The 24159-nt window shown below is 40.8% G+C and overlaps 2 protein-coding genes across 3 annotated transcripts in view; one reads left to right on the top strand and one right to left on the bottom strand.

The window, feature by feature from the left end:
- The window catches only part of LOC306837522 (ras-related protein Rab-27B-like), a 49517-nt gene extending 37016 nt beyond the window's left edge, over positions 1-12501 (bottom strand). The window contains exon 1 of one of the 2 annotated variants that reach the window (XM_079365254.1): positions 12401-12501. The gene's annotated coding sequence lies outside the window, so the exon portion shown is untranslated. The remainder of the gene's footprint in view (positions 1-12400) is intronic. The other variant, XM_079365255.1, reaches the window with a different exon arrangement.
- Positions 12502-19557: 7056 nt separating this feature from the next.
- LOC306836902 (cilia- and flagella-associated protein 20-like) lies at positions 19558-22148 on the top strand. Its single transcript, XM_079364271.1, has 6 exons — positions 19558-19661; positions 21096-21175; positions 21277-21388; positions 21496-21684; positions 21785-21898; positions 22039-22148. The coding sequence occupies exons 1-6, from the start codon at positions 19578-19580 to the stop codon at positions 22042-22044; spliced, it is 585 nt and encodes a 194-aa protein (XP_079220397.1). The 5' UTR covers positions 19558-19577; the 3' UTR covers positions 22045-22148.
- Positions 22149-24159: the final 2011 nt, after the last annotated feature.

The raw sequence follows: 24159 nt of genomic DNA, 5'->3' as shown, positions 1-24159 counted from the left end.
TTGGATTCACTCTGGGGCGAGCTGTCATGTCGTCCATTTTATTTTATTTTATTTTTTTACATATTCTATGGCGCTGACTATAAATTGAAAAGAAAAAACCTAAAGCAGCTTGTTGTCTTAATAATGCTATCATCATTGTTATTAAAAGACGATCTGTTCTGCTTGATCCACATTTAAATACAAACATGTAATTGTACAATATATCATTTTCATAATAAACATTGGCAAAGTTTTGTCAAACAGCTGGCGGCCTGATTTCTCGGATGTGGTTTGCTGCTGCTCTAAACAAGACGTTACGTGAACTTAGCAGGACAGAAACGCACTTAAATATCGAAGGAAAGTGGGCACGTGTGTGTGTGTGTGTGTGTGTGTGTGTGTGTGTGTGGGGTTAATGGAGACCACATCGTACTCACGGGATAGGAAAGGCATATCGTTGTTTGGCACTGTGTGGTGTTGTGACAGTCCGCCATTTTTAATGGAAAGAATTTTTGGCTTCTTAAACACAAAGTGATGTACGCCTAGCTACTGAAACAGAAAAGTGAGGTGTCAGAAATACAAAAGCCTTTTTGTTTTTTTTTACTTTAGTTAAGTAAAGTTTTCTTCCCAATATCGGCCCAACTTTCTCTGGCTGCAGCCTGAAAAGAAAAAAAATCTGGTGTGGACTGGCAGTTCGAAAACACGCCTTCATTATTAGCAATTAAACCCATTAATCACTCAGCATAAGACGCAAGATGATCAAATTAGGAGCCAACACCTCTCCTCCGTCCTCTGAGTGAGCGCAGTAGGAGGGATGGCAGCATCAGATGAAGCTTCGTGACCACTAACTCTTTACACTTGAAAAACAACTCTGCTCCTCTCCTCCTCCTCCTCCTCCTCGTTTCTCTCCCTTCTTCACCTTCTCGCTCCCTTCTCTCCTTCTGGCTCCGTCACCAGGCAACTAGCCTTTCCTCCCTCTCTCGGCTGTTTCTCTCTCTCTCTCTCTCTCTTTCTCTTGTCTTTGTCACTCCCTATTTCCACAAGCATTAAACCTCCCTCTGTCTCAGGCTGTGCATTAGATGTACACTCAGAACACGGTTTTCTCTCTTTCTTTCACACGATTCACTAAACCTCCGCTTGAACTTGTTTTCTGAAACATCAACTCTCACAGCCTCTAGTGTCTGCATCATGTGTCGTGATGGAGAGACCGTTTCAGATTCAGTTTCATCGACCTGTCTGAGAAAAATAACCTTTATTTACAACTCATCTGCATCTCTCCCATCAGACATCCGTAACATCAATTCTTTACCACAGTTCAAATCAAGACTCAAAACTCGTCTGTTCCAATCTGCTTATTCACTGTAATTTCACCCCCTTTTGTTACTTGTCTGTTGTTTTTACCATTTGTATTTATTTGTATTGTGTTTTTAATCCAATGTAAAGCGTCCTTGAGTGCTATGAAAGGCGCTGTGAAATAAAATGTATTATTATTATTATTGGGACATATTGTCCAGGAAACCGTGTGTAAATGCTTCACACCCAACGTGAAACGCTTCATGACCATGTCTACATTCTCTTGTCGACTTTATGTACTCGTTTAGCTAAGATCTGCTAACAAACCCGCTTTCCAAAACATTGGTTCTATTTAATTACTCCATGCAGTGTTTTTTTTTGTAGATCACCATTCATACTGAAAGCAACTTAGAGTGCTTGACACAGCTGAAGAGCATCAAAGACAAAATGTAAGCTCTCCATCCATTGATTTTACTCCCAATAAGTTGCTGAATGCAAACAAGCCTCCTGTGTAGGCCTCGCTGGTTGAGCTGGTTTTGTATAACTGTCGACTCTGGTGATGCTGAAGCTGACTGCATCAGGCCGTACAAGTTGTTCAAGAAGCGTTCTGTCTAGCTGGCAGTGCTTTCACGCAAAAAAACAAACGAGAAACGAGAAACGAGAAAAACCCATCGCAAACTTCCAGCTGTTTGAAACACAGACTGTAAATATGAACGGACGAAGCCTGAGTGATGTCTCCAGAGGATCATCGGCAGCAAATCCTGCCTCAGCCTAACTTTCAGTCAACCTAACGAGCTGGAGCTGAGGCGGGTTTTAAACCTCTTGACAACCATTACATCAGGCCCGCCTGTCAATCACGCCAGTTAAGCGCCTCAATATGGATAAGACGTACAGTTTTCAAAATCAAAACAAAGACGTTTAAAAAAAAAAAAAAAATCAAAATCCCCCCCTGACAGAACAAACAAGTAGTTTTTTGAGGATTCCCCCCCCCCCCCCTTCCTGTTTATCTCTTGCTCTCTTTCTCTGACCCAATTGGCTTCTTGTGTCCTCTCTCTCTCTCTCTCTGTTTGAATCATCATGCTTTCTGCTCCTCTGTCTCTCTCTCTCTCACTCACTCTTTGGCTTCCCTTGAATCTAAACGAGCAGAGTTTTCCCCTTGAAGCTTTTCCTGACAAAGAGCCGAGCAGAGACTCTGATGTACATGAAGGGAATTCCTCAGAGCAAGAGAGAGAAAAGGAAGAGAGAAGATACTGTAGGAGACGAGAGGAGAAGAGAGGAGTCGAGAAGAGAGGAGAGGAGAAGAGAAGAGAGGGGAGGAGAGGAGAGGTTAGGCGAGGAGAGGAGGAGAGGGAAGGAGAGAGGAAAAGAGAAGAGAGGGGAGGAGGAGAGGGGAGGAGAAGGGAAAAGGAGACGAAAGAAGAAGAGAGGAGAGTAGAGGTGAAAACAAAATCTTGATGGAGTAAATATAATCTGTTGGATTTCAAACAGGCTTGTTATGTACTTTTCATCGTACTTGAATACTAACTGATTAAAGAATAAAATATCGAAGGCTTTTTTTTTTGGTTTAGACGACATGTTGAACATCTGAGAAGCTTCCCGTTTTAACAGTCCTGACTTTAGCTTAGAAATGAAAGAAACATTTAATCTCACCAGGATTCAGTTAGTTATAAACTCTCTCTGATTGGTGTATAGTTGACTAATCCTGCGTTTCTGTGAGGTCGGTAGATAGTGAGTAGATAGATGGGTCATTAGGCCAATCAAACAGACCTGGCTCATCAGCGCCCCCGGCAGACCTGGAGCTCGCTCTCTTTCATTCATGTCAGTGATAACTAACATATCAGCTCCACTCATCCAAACACACAGAACATGACTGATCTTAGAGAGTGACGTATCGTTTCACACTCTGAGTGAGTAAATAGTAAAACACCTCAAAATGGTGACGCTTTTTTGAGTTGTTTTCTTTGTTACCAATAGAAACAAACTAAATGTTGCACTTCAGTTTAAAACTTTTTTTTTTTTCTTTTTAAAGTTTCAGTTGCTGCTTCCTGTTTGTATGTGCTGCCAGCACAAAGTTCAACGTTCATTTACATTTCTTTGGAACAGTTTTTGGTAAACTTACAAACACGACTCTGCCTGATGCAGCAGCGTTTAGCTTTTTAAAAAATTGCTCATTATGTCTAATGCCGCTCTGTGATGTTTGGATGTACTTATTGTAATTTGAATTAGTGATTTTGAACTTAGTTTTTTTATCTTATCTTTGCATTAATCATCTTAGGAAGGTTGAATCATGCTGGCTGTGGTCAATACTCTGCAGGTGGGCGTCAGGAGGAGGAGGAGGCAGTGACACCAAAGTAAGGCAATAAATTCTCAGAATCACATGAGAGTAAAAAAGGGGAACACACACACACACACACACACACACACACACACACACACACACACACACACACACACACACACACACACACACACACACACACACACACACACACACACACACACACACACACACACACACACACACACACACACACACACACACACACACACACACACACACACACACACACACACACACACACACACACACACACACACACACACTCCCCAGTGTGTACTCTGTGAATTCAGTACCTCCACAGCTGCTGCTTACATTTATTATTAATGAGCTGCAATTACTTTCTAAGTCTCTGCTTCATCTACAGACACATTCTGACTGATACAGACGTCGTGAAAAGACTAAAACATGTTTTTCATGAGCACATTTATCCTCGGGACGCTGATGCTTCAGACTCTTTAAAGAACTTTGTGTTATATCTATGTGAGCGAAAAACACACTTTGCCTGTAGCTGCCTCAGGTCCGTCCAGCAAATAGATGGCTGTTTGCATGTGTAAAAAAAAAAAATTGATTTGATAATATTGACCCGATTATAAAATATATATGATGTTGACTCAGCTTAAAAAGAAATTCAGATAAGCATTTTGTTTCTGAATTTGCAGCAAACTCAATCCAGTTCTGGTCAGATAATATTGTGTTACTTTGAAAACTAGAGCTCATTATCATCAGCATATCACCATGTTGAAATTATTGCATGCAGATAACGTAGTTTTTTGTTTTTTTTTTACTTTTAGCAGAACACTATGAATCCTATTAATACGTTTTCCAAAGCAGTGTTTCACAATATTGAGCAACAGATTTTGGCCCCGTTGTTCTCCTATAATATTACTGATATCTAACCATCGTATAATCCTGATTTTACCACAGATGTGAAGCGGTGCGAGAAAAAGTAACAAAGACAGGAAAGAAAACAAAGAACCTGTCGGGGCAACACTTGAAAAATCATGCCTCCATCTCCTGTCTGTCAAAGCTAAGAAAGCAAATGTTTTTAAAATGACACAAAGACAATCATGATGTCAAGGATTTTTCCACAGTTGTCTCCGGCTCTGCCTCCAGGTGCCTATCTCTCTGTTACAAACACTTTGATTCAAAGGTGTTCAAAAGTCAACGCTGACAGTAACACAAACGAAAGAAAGAATTGTTTTCCCTTTGCAAAAAGAAAAGGCCTGCATGAGACAAAGAACTGAATAATGAATCCAGTTAAAGAACTCTAGCACAGGAGTGATTGTGTTTATAGACCCATCATGGTGCTGCAAGGCAGATGCCGAGATCTCATTACTTTTTAGTTTATTAATCCATGGTGCCGACTTCTCTCTCAAAGATAATAATAAATCAGCCACAACCTGTTACTTATAAAGACGAGTACTGTGAGGACCAAAACTTTGAATCCAGAGATTATTCAGAAGAGAAACTTATTCTGAAGCCTGGCTGCCTTTATGGTTTGAAATCAATAAATCTGGAAATCATTTTTCTTGATTCATGTCAATAAAACACCAGAGAACTATGAAAAGGGACCGGCACTGCAGCATTTATTGAAAGCCAAATGCAAAGTCAATAAAAATGATTATTCAATGTCAGCAAAGACTAGTAACAACAAGCAGCAGAAAACTGTCACACGTACTGTAAGGCCCAGACCAAACCTCATATCTCCATATTGTTCAGCTGAATGGCGAAACTCCATCAAAGTGTCTTTTATTAACAGCCAGTTGCACAAGATCAACATGTACATAAAAGATAAACTCCCTGTTTGTGAAATTACAAGCAAAGAGAACTCCCATGATTCCCTGCCAGCCTCAACGTCACCTGTTGTTATTGTATTGATTCAGAGCCCCCTGGTGGCGGAACGTACACACTGTGCCTTTAACTCCTTATGAGTCAATCATATAAAACAAATCAGTGAAAAAGGTGACAAGGAGACGGAACATTACAGACGAGCAATCCTTAACCTGAGTTCTGACGTTCACAAAGCAGATCATAAAGGATGCACAAGCAGCATCCATCTTATCCTTCAGAGAACAGAGATGCTCGGCTGTTTAGAAATCAACATCAGCCTCCATCATTAAAACGGCTCGACGCTGTGAGGAGTTCACCATCATGAGAAGAAGTAATCTGTGTATTTATGAGCGTGGATAAAAGTGCCCACAGAGAGGAGAGGATGTACTGCCGAGCTGATTTACTGGCCAGAAGAACAGTATTCATTATTGATCAAACATTTCTCTTCTGCTCCCTCTGTAAATCTGTCCATGTCTGCGTGTTTCTGTGAGGTGCAGGAGGCTTTTGAGAAATTTATTTTTGATGAGATTCTACTCAGGAATTTAAGTCTCAGAGTTTCTTTTATTTATTATTAGATGTCTTTGCTCCAAAGAAGGAAAAGTCCTTCAATCCAAATTTAAACAAAAAAAAAAAACAGTTAATTTATCATCATCTCTGTTGGGACTAACATGTTAAAACATATTCCCTCAGTGCCCAGTCAACACACACCCCTCCCACTATGCCCCTTCAAAAGCCCCGCCCCCTAAATGATTTTGGCCTTGGGCCCCAACAGCATCTAGAATGGCCTCTGTACTGTCGGACAGACATGATGCAGCAGCACGCCTCATATCATCTGTTGCCCTAAGATTCTGAGCGACACCTTCATATTGAATATGACTGTCGTGTCATTTGAAATGTGCAAGTTGTCACGGCAACACTAAATACTGTGAACATTAACATGAGGGTCCAAAAAAGAAAAGTATCGCTCAAGACTTTTCCAAGTACGGTAACCAGTTAATGTCATAAAGCAGTAACTCTTTTACCTTTTGACAGTAGTAACTAAATGTTCGTAACTGTAGTTTGTCATTTTCAGCAATGTGCCCACCACTGGTCACTGTACAACAAGTCATGCCTTGTTTTCTGATTCTATCAGTGGGACAATACAAAGTGCATTTACATGGATCTGAGAATCCTGTTTATAAGCCTGATCCTGGTTTTGTACCATATCGTATTCGGGATATGGTTGTTGCCTCTCTCACTTTTATTTCCACTCATATCAAATACAAATGATGGATTAATCGTGAGGGTTTTGTAGCTTTATCTGCAAGATGCATAGTTCCACCCCTTCACATGTAAATGGACCTCATTCAAATTCGATCTCTTGCAGCATTTTCATATTTGGCTTTTGCATAATATTTGCTCAACAGTTGAAATCCTCAGATAGATGTTACTCTCTCTCTCTCTCTCTCTTTCGTTCTGCGTCTGCTTTCTGAGCCGTTGTCATCCTCAGTCCTTCAAAGGCCCGTCTTTGCCTCTCGTGCTCATCTGACTGGAAGCGATACAGACTGACTGGACGGACCGAGCGAAACACTGGAGATCAAACTGTTAACCTGAATACGTCACCCCGTCTCCTCCGTCCTTACATGACGAGAGAACCACTACAAACAGCACAAAGAGCTTGGAACAACAGTGGGGCCAGATGTGATGCTTCCAAAATCAATCAACCATCGACCATCGCTCTTCACACAGCCTAATTAATGTGTTGATGATTTAAAGACACAATGATGTAAAGAGCAAAGAGCACTGTGCTTACACCAAGCAAGAAATTAAAAAAAGATCTGTCAAGCTTTATAGAGCAGCAGACGTTGGGTTTCTAGAGTGAAGCCTGTGCAGAATTGCCAAACAGAAAGCTATTAGGAAGTGGTTACTAATTCATTTGATGTCAACACAATGGCTAATAACATTTCTAACGTACAGCCTGTGATAGATTTGCTACATGAAAACAGGGGTTCTGGGACACCAACAGTCTCCATCGACTGATAAAAAAAAAAAACAGATCACTGCTGCCAAGAAATGTATCATCAGTCAATCAGAAAAGCAAACACACCAAGCTCGACCTCGAGACGAGTGCAGTCAAGGCTGCGCTCTGAGGTATCTTATCTTTGCATTAATCATCTTAGGAAGGTTGAATCATGCTGGCTCTGGTCAATACTCTGCAGGTGGGCGTCAGGAGGAGGAGGAGGAGGAGGAGGAGGAGGCAGTGACAGAGACACCAAAGACAGGGGCTGAGAGGACAAGGGGCACAGTGGTGAGGGAGAGCTGTCCCAGAGTTGAAAGGTCACGAGAGTCATCGCAGACAAACGCCTCACGTTTTCTCACCACACACTGCAGTTCGCTCTGGATGAACCTCAAAAGTACAACTGGTTGTTCAAACATCACCATGGAAACTGCTGGTACACCTCAGCAAAGTAAATGACAGTGGCATGAGAGGTCGGTAGAGTTTGACTCCCTGTTAATGCCATCTCTGACGCGAGGCGGGGATGAAAGAAGAGGAGAGAGAGTTGGTTTGTACGAGATGGGAGCAATAAATGATGCATGAACATTAGGAAAATGTGAATTCTGCTAATTAAGTGCTTTCCAATCTTGTATGCAAAGTTCATCCTAAGGGTTGTTTTTAAAAACATGACCGTGATGTGAGATTGCTTCGACCGCCATTTCTGCATCATTCTTTTTATTGTCATGTCATGGCACCACAAACGTGTGAACAAAGAACTCCTCTCCCAGATGTTTTCAGGGGTGCATTAGTGAGAACAGCTTCAGATTTAGTGTTCGCTCAGTGAATTGTAGATTTATTCATATTGAGTGGCCATGTCAAACGTGAGCCAACGTTTTAGAATCAATTTCAGAACAATTTCGTATCAACACTGTTTAAAGGCAGGGTTTGGTAACTTCCTCCAGATCCACTTTGTAAGATTTTGGTTGAAAATGTTTTTTAGGTCCTGACAGAAAGTAATAACTCAGGTGCTCTGAAAAAAAAAAGAAGAAAAAAAAAGAAATTTTGTCACCTGTTGCATGTTGTAAGTCTGTAAAAACGTTGACCAATGTCTGCCATGAGGTACCAATCTGATGAACCAATCACACGCCTCCCTACCTCCACCATCAGACTGTGTCGTCCTCATTCATGCACGGCCTGCTCCGTCCTCCACCTCAAGGACGTGTGGACTACAAAAGGAGAAAACCTTCCTGCATATCATCCCGTGTGATCTCTTGTAAAGCATCTGAATAAGGATTGATTGACACAGATGTATTTAGAGAAGTTTAAAAAAAAAAAGGAAAAAACAGTTTGTCTTTATCTTATTTTTGCTTTGTTGATTCATTTCACTTCTTATGAACGTTGGACAAATGAAAAGCGACTGAGTTAATTGATGCCGTCACTATATAATAAAACCAGCAGAGATAACAATCCCACGAGCCAAATGTAATCACTAATTTCCATTATGAGTCCGTGAGCAAGGCTTCAGCTCAGATTGATGTCGAAAACGTGAAACAATGAAGCAGCAGGAAGCTCGCGGGATGTTGAACACACTATCAGACCGGCAACGTCTGCTTCACTAATGACCTCTGCTGCTTCATCTTTGTTTACTAAACTGATTCATGAATCAAGTCCTACCATGAGTCTGCCGGTGGGCTGGAGGGAGACACTCATTACTGTCAGAGTGAACGAGCAGCTGTTCGTGTGTGGAGCTCACGTACTATCAGTCATTGAGGGAAACACCTGGATGAACAACTGACTGTGAATTCAAACCAAGAAGAAGATTAACTTGTGCTTTATAGTAAACTGAGAAACATAAGGCTTACAATGATTTCTATAATATTCAGTGTACACACTAGAGCAGGGGTGTCCAAAGTGCGGCCCCTGATTTGAATCAAAGAATCAGACGATTTTGGCCCAAGGCCTCATTCAGATGGCATTTTTGGTTATTTTTCTTTTTCATGTTAGCGAGGGCTGAAATATATTCCTAAAATAGAACATTTTCATTTTCAGTACATTTTCAGTTTTTTCTTTTTTTGAAAAGCTTTGACTATTTTGCACATCTTTTATTAACTATGAAAATTAACCTGTGCATACTTTTTGCAAACAAGCAAACTGTTGTTTAACCATTTAATAACTTAAGCTGAATACTGAGAGTTTTACAAAAAAAACCCTGAAATATTTGATGTCCTTTTATTCAAGGATTTCTTTTGCGAACATTTTAAAGAAATTAGAACACAACAGTTTTTCAATGCAATTAGCTATTGCACATTTAAGTCATTAAACAGAGTCATTGACAGAGGTCAAAATACAAAAAATCCATACAATATCATTCAAAATATTAGAAACACACAAAACCTGTGGTCCACGAGCGACTCTAACACAGATATTTTGGCCAGCAAGAAAAAAATGTTTGGACACCACTGCACTAGAGGTATAGCCAAATGCATGTTTTGGAGCTGCACGGATCAGGCGATATGAACTCCCTCGACCTCTTTGCAAAGTGAAGCAGTTGACCACAAACCTCAGACCTCGTCCTCTCGGAGTCATCATCACAAGGACAAATCTGTCAGGAAAGAGATCCTTGTAACATCAACAGATCTGACCTCATTATAATCTGTTTCACACTCAGTTACATGGACTGTCATGTTAGCATAGATCGCCCACTGGATCTCCAACTTTGGTTATGAAGCCTCAAATTCAGCGTTAAAAGTGTGGCCATGCTGCTTTTTGGGAGCCCGACTATACTGACCATATTTGGACGGGAAGGGTTGGACAGGAGTGACCAATAGCTGTGTCTCAATTCATAGACTGCATCCTTCGAAGAGAACACGTGAAGACGAATGGCGTCACAGGGCCGAGCGGCGAAGGATGTTCCATTTTCAAGTCTCATAAATGTGTCTGACAAATACGTCCCACTTTACTCAGGCCGCGAATGACACATCTGAGGCCTCCTAGCTAGTTTCAAGACAGCTGTCGAGGGTTGCTAGGCGACAGGAGCAGTGCTTAGAAACAATAGGGTAAGGGCGGCTGATGACACAAACATGAAATCCTCTGTGGACCAATCTGTTTTATCTCAGTTCGGCCTGAGTGGCCTGCACAGGCTACGATGGCTGGGTCCTTTGCAGGACATTACACCTGAATTGGGACACAGTAAATATTTCTTTGGCTTATAAAACACTGACTGCTGGTGTTCAACACATAAGACACAGAGTGGGTTTCCGAATAGTATTTTCTCATAAAATTAGAGAACTTGTGGAAGTTTAAAAAGACTTGTTGCTCAAACTAGATGAGTCAATGAGTAAAAATGATTGGGAGGTTTTCCATGGATAAGTGGATCTAACCAAGTCCATGGGTTGAGTTAGACAGGTGGTTTTCACAAGTTAAGTATGTTTAGGCTATCCGAGGACGTGTGATCTCAGAGGTGCAGGGACTTAATCTCTGGTTCATGGGAGCGTGAATGATGGGGAATGAACGAGGTAACTTAAAAGAAGCTGAGGTGTCTGCTATGAGTAGAATGATACCAATAAGTCTCTAAACAAGCAATACAAAACCTCATGCATTATTTGAATGATGGTTGGGGATGTTCCCAGGTGACTCATTTCATGGTCTGTTAAAGGGAAATTTAAATTCAGACTAACTGACTTGTCTAAAGGTTAAAGGTCAGCGGGTAAACAGTGTAATCTGATTTGTGTAGAGTGGCTAATGTTAGCAGTGCTATTAACTCCAGCCTCCCTGCAGGTTTACATTCACTTGCCCATGCTAGTCAATATGCCAATTTAACCTGACACAACCTACATACATTGTTATCTACATTTTTAAGTCAAAATACTGCCAAGCGTGCTTCCCTCTGCTTGTTTCCATCCGGGTAGTAGAGTCAGAAGAGAAGGCTCATAAACCAGTGAGTGCTGGACGACTACATTGCAGTTTGAGAATAACCTTCTCAGGCCAAAATATTAATAATTTGTTTAACCAACTATGAATATGTTTCTCTGTTTAGAAAAGGGAACTTAAGATAAATAGAAAAAATACACATGTGGAGTCTAATCACAGGATAGAGTTTGTTCAACACTGAGTCTCATGTATGGGTATGATGGGGATTTTAAATGGGGCAGAATCTGTACAGAGTGAGCTAACAGACCTCTGGGGAGTCATGGTTGTTGGCTTTTCCCAGAAGAGAAGACAGCAGGCTGCCATGCTGAGCCTACCTGCTTCTTTTTGTGCACATGTAAAAGAGGGCCACTTTAACAGCGTCTCATGTTTTAAGACAAACAATCCGACCACTGAGGTCGGCTTCCACCAGTCACAGAATCCTAAAGACTTGCGTGAAATGCAGTTTTTAACTTGCTCATAATCTATCATGGTGGAGAGGCTTCAGCCTGTGTTAAAAAAAAAAAAGTTGTCTGTCTCTGTCACTGTGATGACGAAACAGGAAAGAAAATAAACAGTTGCAACAAGCACTCCACCTGCATATGTTTGTTTGTACATTCACGGAGACATTGGCAGGCTGCAGCTACACCAGGGAGACATTTGGATTTTAGGCTTTCACTCCAAACCAGGTGTGATGTCACGATCGCACACGTGCACGCTCACCCACAGGTAAGCCAGCTACAAACACTGAACACCAGGTCTGACTTCCTAAACACACACACGCACGCACACACACACACAGTAGTCATTTGGTAGAGCAGCACAGGAGCAGCTGCTGTTTGCATGTGCAGATGAAGCTCAGTGTGGCTCTGGAGGCTGCAGACACTTTGCTCCTCAGCTGCCCCTCCAGCAGCCCTGCACCGGGCTATGACTCATACCGCCTTCCCTTCTTCTGTTTACTGGGAACGACAATAACACGGAAACCACCAGAATAAAACAACAACAACCACATGCATCAGACTCGAGCCCAACTTACACATGTCCCGGTGCATTTTCTGTCGTTTCTCTTCAGTGCTTACCTGTCTTAGACGTTGAAGAAAACTAACTCAGATCTTCCTCTCAGGTGTCTGTTGCTGCTGCTGCTGCTGCTGCTGCCTGGCCAGTTCGTCTTCTCCTCCTCCTCCTCCGAGACGTCGCATCTCTCCCCCGGTCCTGATGGAGGAGAAAATCCGCGCAGAGATCACCGAACCTGGCGGGAGCTGTTGGTGGCGGCCCGGTCGACTGTTTCTGGAGTCGGTGTTTCAGAGTGAGGAGGGATCAAGTGTACCTCTGAGAGTGAAACCAGTGTGACGGATGTCGCTGGGCTTCGTCGAGGGGTGGAGGGTTTGACGCTGGTGACGCATTCAGGGACTCCTGAGAAACTCGGATATGTCCATTTGTGGAAACATGGCAACTTTTATTTGCCTCTGAATCTGATGTTTCACTTAGGTTACAGACAATTAAATGATACATAAATTAATAGAAGAAACCACTTCAGCTGTATGAGATAAGTAAGGAAGTTTTATGAGTGAAGTCAATGCCAATGAGCTTGAAACCTGAATTATTTCTTCATTCTTCATGTGCTGCAGAAAGAAGTCCGGAGTCTTATAAGATCTTGTCATTTGACTTATTACCTGGGTGAACATTTTCCAAATGACTTACAGTCTTGATTGATTATTTCAAGATGTCTTCAATGCATCATGATATTCATTTTGTCAATAAAAGTCCCTAGAGTAAAAAAAAAAAAAAAAAAGAGCAGAGGTGTACTTTTATTACAGAAGCCTTAAACAGACATATTCACACATTCTATTAAACTCTGTTTTTACGTGACAACAACCATATTTTAATGGCTTTCTTGAGTTTATTGTAATTTCAGGATAACAGTGTTTTTCCTGTGAATCTAAGTGAATTTGAGCTGTTCCAGACATCTTTAAAGGCTATCACAGTAAAAACCAGCGTCGTTATCCAAAGATATCGCGATCAAGGAGACGAGATCATAAGATAACAACCCCATTAAAAGAAATACGTGTTTGTCCATATAAGGCTTCTGTACTTCAGAGTTTGTTTACCTGTGATTGAAATGGACATCAACCCATCGTCCCCACAAACATTTCTGAAACCAAAGAACAAAAAGTGTCAAACTGAGGCTACGTAACGGTTTTCTATTAACTATTCAGTACAGCCATTGGGGCTGATTTAACTTCGTCGCCTACACACAGTTCAGGAGCAGGAAAAAGGATCATCTCAGTAAAGGCTGGTTCACACCGCAGGATAATTAGGCCATTTTGGCCCCGATTCTCCCCTTACGATAATCTTAAAGTACCGATCATGTTAAAATAATCTTATAAAATAATCCTGCCGTGTGTGGTGTGTTCAGACTGCTCTCATCTGCTCGGAAGGATGTCGGGACCGCTCCGATCTCAAATCGGGGATATTCGACATGTTGGATTGTTTTGGCCCGATTTCTCATCGTGTGTGGTGTTTTCCCCCCTGAGCAGAAAACGAGCACGAGCCTGTTGACCGTGACATGTAGCCAATCAGAAAGCGAGGTGACGTGTGGCGAGGAGAATCCAAAATCAAAAAACATTTGATTCAAACCAAATCCCTAAAACTGCACATGCTCAGTTACCCCCCACCCACCTCCACAGGAAAGATAAACAACACATTCAAAAACTGTTGTTGCGTCATTTATTAAAAAAGGAAACATGTTTTGGAGAGGGGAAGAATCGTGGGTATTTATCTTTTTTTTTTAAATAAGCTGTAGTTTAATGCAACAGTCCAATGTCAGCTGGGGTCAACTCCAGCCACTGTGACCCCGAATAGGAAAAGTCTTATAGATAATGGATGAAAGGATGTAGTTTTAATGCCATCATAACCTTTAAACAAATTCATACTGGATTACTTTATAAGAAGGTTAGCATGAATCAAGTCTATAAGCACATGTTCCATAGTGAGTTTTTGGGGGCCTTTTAGCCTGTATTTTTCTGGGACAGTGACAGTGACTTGGGGAGTGACTTGCAGGAAAGGAGCCACAGGTCGGACTTGATCCCGGGCCGCCCGCTTAAAGGACGACACCTGTGTCCATGGAGCTAACCTGAATGAAGCAATAAAACAAAGTGTAGGCCTACAACAAAAGAATGAAGATTCAATTAAATTAACCCTGTTACATATTACTGTTGCACTTCATTTAAAGAAATATGAAGGATTCAGTCAAGGCAGGTCATGTCAAGAAAAAACTCCATATTGTCATATTCACCAAAGTAAGAAGAAAAAAATGTATAAAATAAAAGAATGATAAATCCTGCAGTACTTGAAGGCAGCATCAAGCGTGTATGGATTCTCTTTTATCCAATTTGACATCAGAACGTGAATCCGCAGGGTCCTAGCACCTCCAGTTTACTTCTTCATTCACTTTGGCCTAAATATTCAACAGGTGCAAACACACAATCGGTCTAACGCTGACAGTGTGAGGTTATAAGAACAGAAGAGGAACTAAGTTCATTTAAAATAAAGGATAACGTTTTCTGCAAGGACTTATCAGCTTGCAGTGAAAAGAAATGAGAACCGTGGATTCACTCCTAAAGTGTGCTCATGTGTGCTGAGTGGAAGTAGTTTAGCAGCATAAATATTTTGATCATATAATCTCTGTGTTATGTGTATAGTTGGCACTAGAAATAGTTGTCAGGGTCATTTGGGTCCATGTGGTCGGTATAGTATCAGTTGTGTCACTACCTGGAGCTTGCATACAGACCAGTGCTGTTTAGGACTGTGATGTTCATGTGGTAAAGTGTCACGGTACCTGTTCCTTGACTCCTGCATGAGGTGTGTGTGTGTTTTCTTTTTTTTTTTAAATTGTGTTTTTTTTAAATTTCTCAGTATTTTGTGTGAGTGCTGAGTGTGTTTTTGTTTCTCCCTCCCCCCTCCACTCTGTGAGAGGGCAATGTGGTAGGTATAGTATCAGAGACATCATTACCTGGAGCTTCCATATGGAGTCCTGCTCTGTTGCAGGTGGCAATGCTGCTTTGGCTGCTGTGGCAACTCACGGCCACACGGTCGGTTATGTAACTTATCAGGAGGACGTATGGGTCTGACTGGAGCAAGGGCTGTCTTCACTGAACAACAACATAATAGGACAACAATTTCAGAACATCAAAAAGGATCCAAACAATCGCACTACTGCTCATTCATTCAAATCAGATGAAACCAGCTTTTAGCACTTGGTTGTGTTATACATTATGTATTGACCGTGATGCCACGGCTGACTTTTTCTGGTTAAGAAAATCTGTTTTCTTGATCAATTTCTGTCACGTCGAATCCAAAGAACTGCATTTTAGATCTTTTCTGGCTCATATGACTTATCCTTTAAATTATACGCCACCTACTTTCTTGGCTCCAGTTAGACTCTCTCTGAATCTTAATTTTACTGTCTGCATGTTACTGGATATTTCTGAAAACGTGTGTGTTGACAAAGTACACACACACACTTATAGGGAGTTCAGAGTGACTACATAGAGTTTTATATCAAATGTGCACGTGTCATTGCGTGTTTGTTGGTGTTTGTGTGTACGTTGCAGGCATCATATGATCGAGTGAATTCCCATTTGATAGTGCATGTGTTGATACCTGATAGTGGATTCAGTGTGTCATGGTTCCCTAGAAAACAGAAAACACACAGACATTAATACTGATGCGTCTTTATGACCTAAATAAAAATCAAACCAGATCATCAGCAAGAGGACTGGTCCTTTCCATAAAGTCATTTTGTATTCTCGTGAACATTGCCTACATTGGTCGGTGAAGTGAGTCACAGCACGCCTCCAAAAAAGGCGGTATACACTTTTGCACAGCAAGGATTCGCAGAGTGACGTAGTGAGTGTTAAAAGAAAGCGCAAAACTGGACGCAAAGTAAAAGTTCCTTAAAGTTAAACTTCAATTCAAAAGCAAGCAGCAACATCTGGTGTTAAACAATGAAGCCAATGCAGCAGTATAGTTATGCACGTACTGACCTGATTGACAGCACCAGTGACCCCTGTTTCCATCCAGGAGGTCAGTGCTGACATGGTGGAGGATTACAAATGCCTGGGAGTGTACATTGACGATAAACTGGACTGGTCCCAGAACACCACATTTGTCTACAAGAAGAGTCTGAGCTGCCCCTCCTTCCTAAGGAGGCTGAGGTCCTTTAACGTCTGCTGACGATGCTGAGGACGTTCTATAAGTCTGTGGTGGCCAGTGCCATCTTGTGTACTCTTACATGCTGTGGGGCAGCAGACTGAGAGTAGCAGACTTCTACTAACTAAATAAACTAACCCACAAGGCCAGCGACGTAGTGGGGGTGAAGCTGGATTCTCTGACGACAATGTCTCTCACCCACTCCACGACGTGCTGGCCAGGCACAGGAGCACATTCAGCGTGAGGCTGATCCCACCCTAAAAGCACAACAGAGCTCCTACAACTCCTACCTGTGAGCGTCTCACACATTTAACACTGAGCAATCCGTCTATAACCCCATTATTATTAAACCTTTAAATACAACATGCAATATCCACACTAATAACCCTTGTACCAGTAACTGTAAATGCTGTTTTACGTTCCATCTTTAAGATATTTGTGTTTGTACATAGTTTATTATTCCACCTGGTACTTGTTTCTTTTCTAGGGTCTTTATTCGATTTTATATTATTATTTATTACATTAAATCATTTGTTTACTTCTGTATTGTGTTTTTGAACAACGGTAACAACCAAATTTCCCCCTGGGATTAACAGAGTATTGCTGATTCTGATTCTGACAGATGGGCCCGATGTAAAGGTTTTTTAAGACCCGCTTCAGCTCCAGCACTCGTTGTCTTTCGGTTGACTGAAAGTTTAGGTGGAGTGAACATTTCCAGCAGGGTGGCTGCTGACGACATGCACAATACCAGATCCCCCTGCAGGAACAGATGGCTGACGTCACTCCAGCTCCGTCTATGAATATTTACTGTACTGTCTATGGTTGAAATAAACAAGAGATATTTGTTAGTTTAACAGTGATTACATGGAGGAGATATTTCAGTGTCGATCATATCTGAAATGAGTGTTACACGGGCTGCAGAGCCGTGATCCCTGAATAGAAAGTAGTGAGTTAAGTGTACAGATAAGCTATTCACTGGAATAAAAGTGAATTAATGCTTCTGATTAAGAAGCCTGAGTCTGCATTCTTGAAACCTTTGCCTTTTAAATTACCACACACTTAATCAACCTGGAGCTGGATTTTTTTAGAAACTGAAATCTGTTGCTGAAACTGAATACTTAAACATGCTGAACAAAGTGAAAGCTTCTTATATAGCCTTCCACATGATGCTGCCGTCACGTGCTGCATGATTTATCTGCTTTACAAATCCTATTTACCTTTTCAATATGCAAACCAAAGAATTCACTTAATCTCTCAAGATCTGCACGAGCAAACAAACATCGGCTACAGACCCGGCTAAGGCTACTTGAGGCTCTCCCCTTTAAGCATGGTTGTTTTTCTTGTGTAGTTACTGGTCTGCTACCTCCACACTGTGGTGGGAAATGTAATCCCTGTCAGTTTTGGAAACGTCCTCCTCTCTGTAGCACAGCCCTGCTTGCAGCACACAAGTCAGCCGTGGATTCAGTTCACAAAACTCCTTTAAGGTTTCAGTCAAAAGAAAAGACTCTTGAGGCTGCTTAATGTCCCCGCTCACATCTGCACAGCTATCACCTGGATGACTGACAGGAAGGCATGCTGACTGATCTGTATTCAAGATAGCACAGGTTCATGCTTTACTTTCTTTGACCATATTTTACTGTTAACTTATTGCCTATGTACTCCTCAATTCAGACAAAGTCTAAACATGTGATAGCTCTCTTCTTCACCGGTTAAATTAGTCATCTCAAGGGACCAAGGTAGAACAAATGGGTGTATAAACTGCAGGAGAAGAGACTCTCCAGTAGGGGGAGCAGTTCAAACCAGATATTCTAGACCCAATTAAAATTAAGATAAGATACTGAATCATACTGTGTGGTGAGGTTTAGTTATGGTTCTGATCCAGGTTTCTGCACCTTTAAGGCCTTACTTAAAGCAACGTCATCTTTAACTGTCACAGTACATATTCTGCAGGTAAACAGTCCATGTGTTTTACTTTCACATAGAGATTTTATAAGGATATTTCTCTTCATGAACTCAGAGAAACAGCCTGTTTTCAGCTTGGCATTGCTGCATGTACTGTACAGCAGTGACTGTAATGATGTCAGGTAACTATAAAGCTCATATTCTGCAATACATTAACGAAAACAACCTGGCTACTTTTTTTTAGGAAAGACTCAGGCGTGAAAGCAGAAGTATATAATGTCATAAAAAAAAAAAAAAAACATGACCAGGACCCCAGTAAGTTACCTGGCCAATCAAACTGCTGCTAGTGTGACAGTACAGGGAAAGAAACTTCCAATTGGATGTGGTTTGAGCTACCAGGAAAATAATACACTTACAGTCTGCAAACTGCACAGTATGTGGATAAAAGACAGTTCAAATATTCATAAAAACATGACAGCAAGCGTTTCTCAAAACCCATCTGTTGCCTGTTATTGCTGATGCTGGGAGTTATTGTAACAGTGTGCATATCCTTTTATATTGTTTTTTCATACAGCTTGATTTTAGATCACGTGTGACTTGAAGCTGTGTGAGGTCATGGATGTGTGCACCCCAGGTACAGGGTCAGGGTACCCCGTCGCACAATCTCTCAGGAAACCTTGTGTCAGAGTTGCATGTCCCCCATGGACACTGTTTGACCATTTTTAGACTTAAAATATCAGAAAAAAATCACAAGGCCGAGCAAACCTCCTGCCATGCTTTTGAATGGACGTCCGCGTGTATGTGGCTCTTGGCACGGTGATTGGCTTATTGCGTTTGAGGGCGTGGCTTAGCCATCAATCAAGAAAAAACTTTTTTCCACTCTGTTACATTGAGACTAAAAACGTGTGCTAGTAAATAAGACAGATAAAGTTGAAATAAATATTTTGAATTTCCAAGTTCAAACAACTCATTCTTACGATGTGGCTGAACACCGACAACATGTTTTAAAATATACAGTGTGGCTCTGGAAAAGAAACTCTATGGCAACCGTGCACAATGTCAAAAGATCCATCTCCTCAGCAACAGCTTTATTAAAAAGTGACTACCTACTCTGCGACGGTTTAACAAGGTTCATCAAACGACATGTTTGCAAACGCATACCAGGGAGGACGCCTGTCCATCTTATACAGCATCGGCAGTAAACCTCTGGAGCTGTGGGATAAAAAGGTAAGCAGCCATTCAGAATATACTAAACATGTTCATGCTCATTGTGTTTTAATACTGTTTGACAATATGAAACCTAGAGATAATCTGCTGCATATTGGTTAGGAAGCAGTTTTTAACAGTGAAATAAACTTGTGTCAGCTGCATTTGAAAAAGTCTAAACTGCTCAACACATTAAACACATTGAAGTAAAACTCTCTGATATACTATATTTACTACACCATCATTAATCAACGATCGCAAGCACCAGATTGATATTATGAGGTGTTACGGTGTAAAGAGCGACCTTGTTAACTGGTGACTTTAATCCGGAGGAGTCTGTTATTGTGGTTTTAGCAGATGTTGGAGATTTAATTTGTTTATTTATCCCGAACATGTAGTCTAACATAAGACAACAGTGAACATAATAAAAATAAGAAATGATAGCACAACAAAAACAGACAGGAAATAAATAATAATTACAAACTGTGAAAAATGTAATTCAGAAGAAAATAATAATAGATGATGTATATTGTAAATACAGTGTCCAAGAGTTGATAAGTGTGTTAAATCATACCAGCGCTTTTTGCTTAGCAACAGAACAAAAATCATTTCATTCAAAAGACTGAAAAAGTGATGACGTAGTTTTGCCGTGGGTTCGAAGGAGAATTTAAGAAGCTGCTGTGACAACAAGAGAGCAGACACACACCTTTAAAGGTTATATTTGTGTTAATTATGAGTAGATGTATATAAAAAACGTTAAGATTTGTCATTCTATTTTTTCTTTTCTTTACTTTCTTTCTTGTATTTAGAAAAAACAAACAAATAATTCATCTGTAGATATAAAAAAAGTTTAAATGAAATTGTAATTATTATTTATTTGCTCTGTTTATTAATATTGAATCTATTTTGTTCTTATATTATGACATTTTAATTATTTAATTTTTCTTTCTTGTATTTAAAAAAAAAGTTAATTAGTTATTTAAATATTTCATCTTTTATAATCTCTTGTATCGTACAGGATTTTGTGTATTATTTTGAAATGTATGTTTTCCATCCTAATAAAGCCCTTTGAATTGAGTTGAAATTGAATTCGCCTCCGGTCATTTTGGATCATTAGCTTATTTAAATGATTTTCTCCATGATATTCTTAATTTAAAACAGATTATGTTTGAAGTCATTACCAGTAATAATTTGCAAAGATTACAAATATTAGCCGAGCATAACAAATTAATCCTCTGAAATGATGGCGAAAGATGGTAAATTATCTCTTCCATAGAATTTCTGTTGTGCAATTTGTTGCTTTTATTATAGCCAATTAATACATCAATGCATGTGTATGGACTTGCATGCACATCAACTAATCTAATAATGATAACAACTGTCTTTGGCCAGTAAGATCACACTTGTTTTCTGTGAACAGACCTTTAGAAAGAATACATTTGTGTGTGTTCACAGTCCAGGAACGGCCACATCAAGAGGATCACAGATGAGGACCTCCGCTCACTGGTGTTGGAGTTAAAGGGGACAAATATCGCGTACGTGTGTCAGTCTAACATCAGCTCTGATCAACTCATTCAAGCCCTGGTAACCTAATCGTAGCATCTTTGCCTGTGTTTCTGTCTTCTGTTTCCTGTAGTACTACGCTTATAACATGCCCTGCAGATCCAGTGGAGACATTAGGCATCAGGCTTCCTTTCCTCGTAATGGTGGTGAAGAACCTGCAGGACTATTTTACCTTTGAAGTTGAGGTAGTCCTTCTGAAACAGACCCAGACACAACATGTTGTAATCATTTCTTCATGCGCAAAGGTTTGAAGCCATCCATACATTCCCCCCTCCTCTTTCAATTTTTTTAGGTGTTAGATAGTCAAAATACTCGGCGGAGGTTGCGTGCGAGTAACTGTCGAAGCTGTACACAAGTGACGCGCTTATGCTGCAGCATGCCGATGAAGCTCGACAAAGGCTGGAACCAGATCCAGCTAAATCTGTCTGACTTAACCAGGAGGGCCTTTGGACACAATTACGTCGAGACGCTCCGTGTGCATGTTAGTGGGAGACGACCACTCCCAAAACCAGACATTTTATGTTTTGTGAATGTCTGCAGGATCTCTAACGTCATGACTATGTTTCTCTCTTTCCTCTCAGATCCACGCCAACTGCAGAATACGCAGAGTCTATTTTGCAGACAGACTGTACTCGGAGGATGAGCTCCCTAAAGACTATAAACTCCTCGTGCCTGTCCAGAAGCCAAATGCAAAGGTGAAACACAGACGTTCAACTACAAAATACTGGAGATACAAAACATCACACCGCTCATCACCACAATCAATGTATCTGCATTCGTTTGCTTGAAACACAAGAACCTCTCAAACACGTTTATTTGTGTTTGTTTCTTGCAGCAATAGAGATTCTCAGCTCCGCTCCGTTCCCCACGACCAGCTACGGAGTTCAACTGTAGGATTATTCTGTGTGCAGACTTATGATTCATTAAACCTTTAATATTGAAGAACTCCAGAAGAGTCCATTCTTCAAATATAAGTCATCTTTATCAAACATCACGTTTCTGCCTCTTTCAGGCTTTGAGGGCTTTGAAAGGCTTTGAAACTGGTTTGCCTTTGTCACTTTGGGGTCTTTAGTATATTACATGTAAAGAATAGCAAATCATTTATTTCATTAAATATTGCATCAAAGAAAAGTCCACAAACAGAATTAAGGACAGTTAAGCTTGAAGCAGCATTTTCAAGTCATATTTCAGGAGCAGACTGAGCGGGAACAGAAACTGCTGAACCGTGTGGGAATGACTGCAACGACTTTTTTTTATTACATTAGAGGCTTAAAACATGAACACAGAGAGGGGGAAACATCACATATCTAATGGGTATGACACGTGTTCTGTTAGAGTCTAAAGAACAGGTCCGAGTCTGCAGGTCAGCTCAGTCCTGGACTTCTGCGTGTTCTGATGGCAAAGTGGATGATCTATTATCACAACTGAGCGATTAGACGTGAACATGGAGATTAAACAAGAAGAACAGAATTTAATTTCAGTTTGGAGTTTTAGTCTTTTGTGTCCTCTGCAATCCCGCAGCATCCATCACCTCTCCTCTCGGGCGTGACTTCCCTGTGTTACTTCACGGGAATAAAAAAAAGATTTTTTTCAAAGGACAAAATGATTGTCTCTTTAGCCTTTTATTTCTAATTGTTTTTGCTGTAGTTGGTGGAGTCACTGCTGTGCCGACTAATAAGAAATAACAAACCCGATGATCAAATTATAAGTGATCAAGTGGAAATCTCAGACAGACGGTAACGGAAGTCTGAGTCTTTTGTTCCTTCTGAATTCCCTAATCCTTCTCTCCTCCATCTATTTACAAGAACAGCAACAATAACTGCAACCTTTTTAAATTAGACGCCATTTATCCCTCCCAGAAGTGTATTATCAGATGACAAGATTGTCTTTAAGGCATCCATGACTTATTCCTTTATTTACTACTCAAGTTTAGCAGAAGTTTGACAACACATTATTATCACGAGCACCAGTTGTAAGTCATGCAGTTCCTGGAGATCAGCACACAGTAGGAACCTGACTAACCTGAGTCTCCAGTCTCTTGTGCCCTTAGAGAGAGAGGCTCAAACAGCACACAGCTTCACTCTCTCAGTAACAGAGTGCAGGAGGGGACGGACTGTAGGACAGAATGGACCTTTTTTTTTTTTTTTTTTTTATTGTGCAGCGTCTTCAGATCTTGAACCAGTTGCGCAGCATGCTTTTCATTCTCAGGAAGTTTAAGGTCTTGGGTGAAAGCAGCTGTTCATTTTATTGTCACAGCTTATCCTAAAATGAAGTCAGTCTCCATCAAATACACGTTGGCATAAAACCCTCGCATACAGGCATACGTATGTCATCACAGGCACACTCTGGTTTTATCAAAAATAGAAAATAAGAACAGAATCACCATCTCAGACAGACTGCTTGTGTTTGTCTGTTTGTTTACACCATGAGGGTCAGCATTATTGGAATACATTATTATTATCCCTTATCTTTCTGAACAAAGGAGCAATCAGCTCCTGCAAATAATGACTCGCCGTCTTGAGTTTTGATAGAAGTTTTGGACTTTCTGTGGGATGGTAGTGTTGGCTTCTTTCTTTTTGTTTGTATGGTTTGATTTTGTAAAAAAATAAATCACTGATCCCTGAAATATTAAAAGAAAAAGCAGCCTTTGATGTCGTTTTAAATGGAGTTTGTGTTAGTTTTAGCGCTGTGATAAAATCAGAGATGTGCATTATGTCCTGTAAACAGGATATAAGCACATTCTGCCTCACTCAAGCTGCTCCTCCTCCTCCTCCTCCTCCTCCTCGGATGAATAAGAGCATTATAACTCCTCCCTCCTCTTCCTGCTTTCTAACACAGCCTGTCCCATTCACAGCCTGTTCCACGCGGTCTAGATGTTTCCTGTTTTCTGCACTTTTCACTGATCTACCAGTTTGGAGAGAGGCGCAGTGTGTTGAAAAAGCGAGGCCTGATGAGG

This window comes from Symphodus melops (assembly GCF_947650265.1).
Source record: "Symphodus melops genome assembly, chromosome: 16".
Taxonomy (NCBI): domain Eukaryota; kingdom Metazoa; phylum Chordata; class Actinopteri; order Labriformes; family Labridae; genus Symphodus; species Symphodus melops.
The sequence above is the reverse complement of the archived record's forward strand: the minus strand, read 5'-3'. Positions and strand labels throughout refer to the sequence as shown.

Bases quoted from the DNA above. Each gene is read 5' to 3' on its own strand.
- LOC306836902 (XM_079364271.1), top strand. From the start codon at position 19,578: ATGTTTGCAAACGCATACCAGGGAGGACGCCTGTCCATCTTATACAGC. The intron at 19,662-21,095 runs GTAAGCAGCCAT...GTGTGTTCACAG, and splicing joins TGGAGCTGTGGGATAAAAAG to TCCAGGAACGGCCACATCAA. The intron at 21,176-21,276 runs GTACGTGTGTCA...TGTTTCCTGTAG, and splicing joins TTAAAGGGGACAAATATCGC to TACTACGCTTATAACATGCC.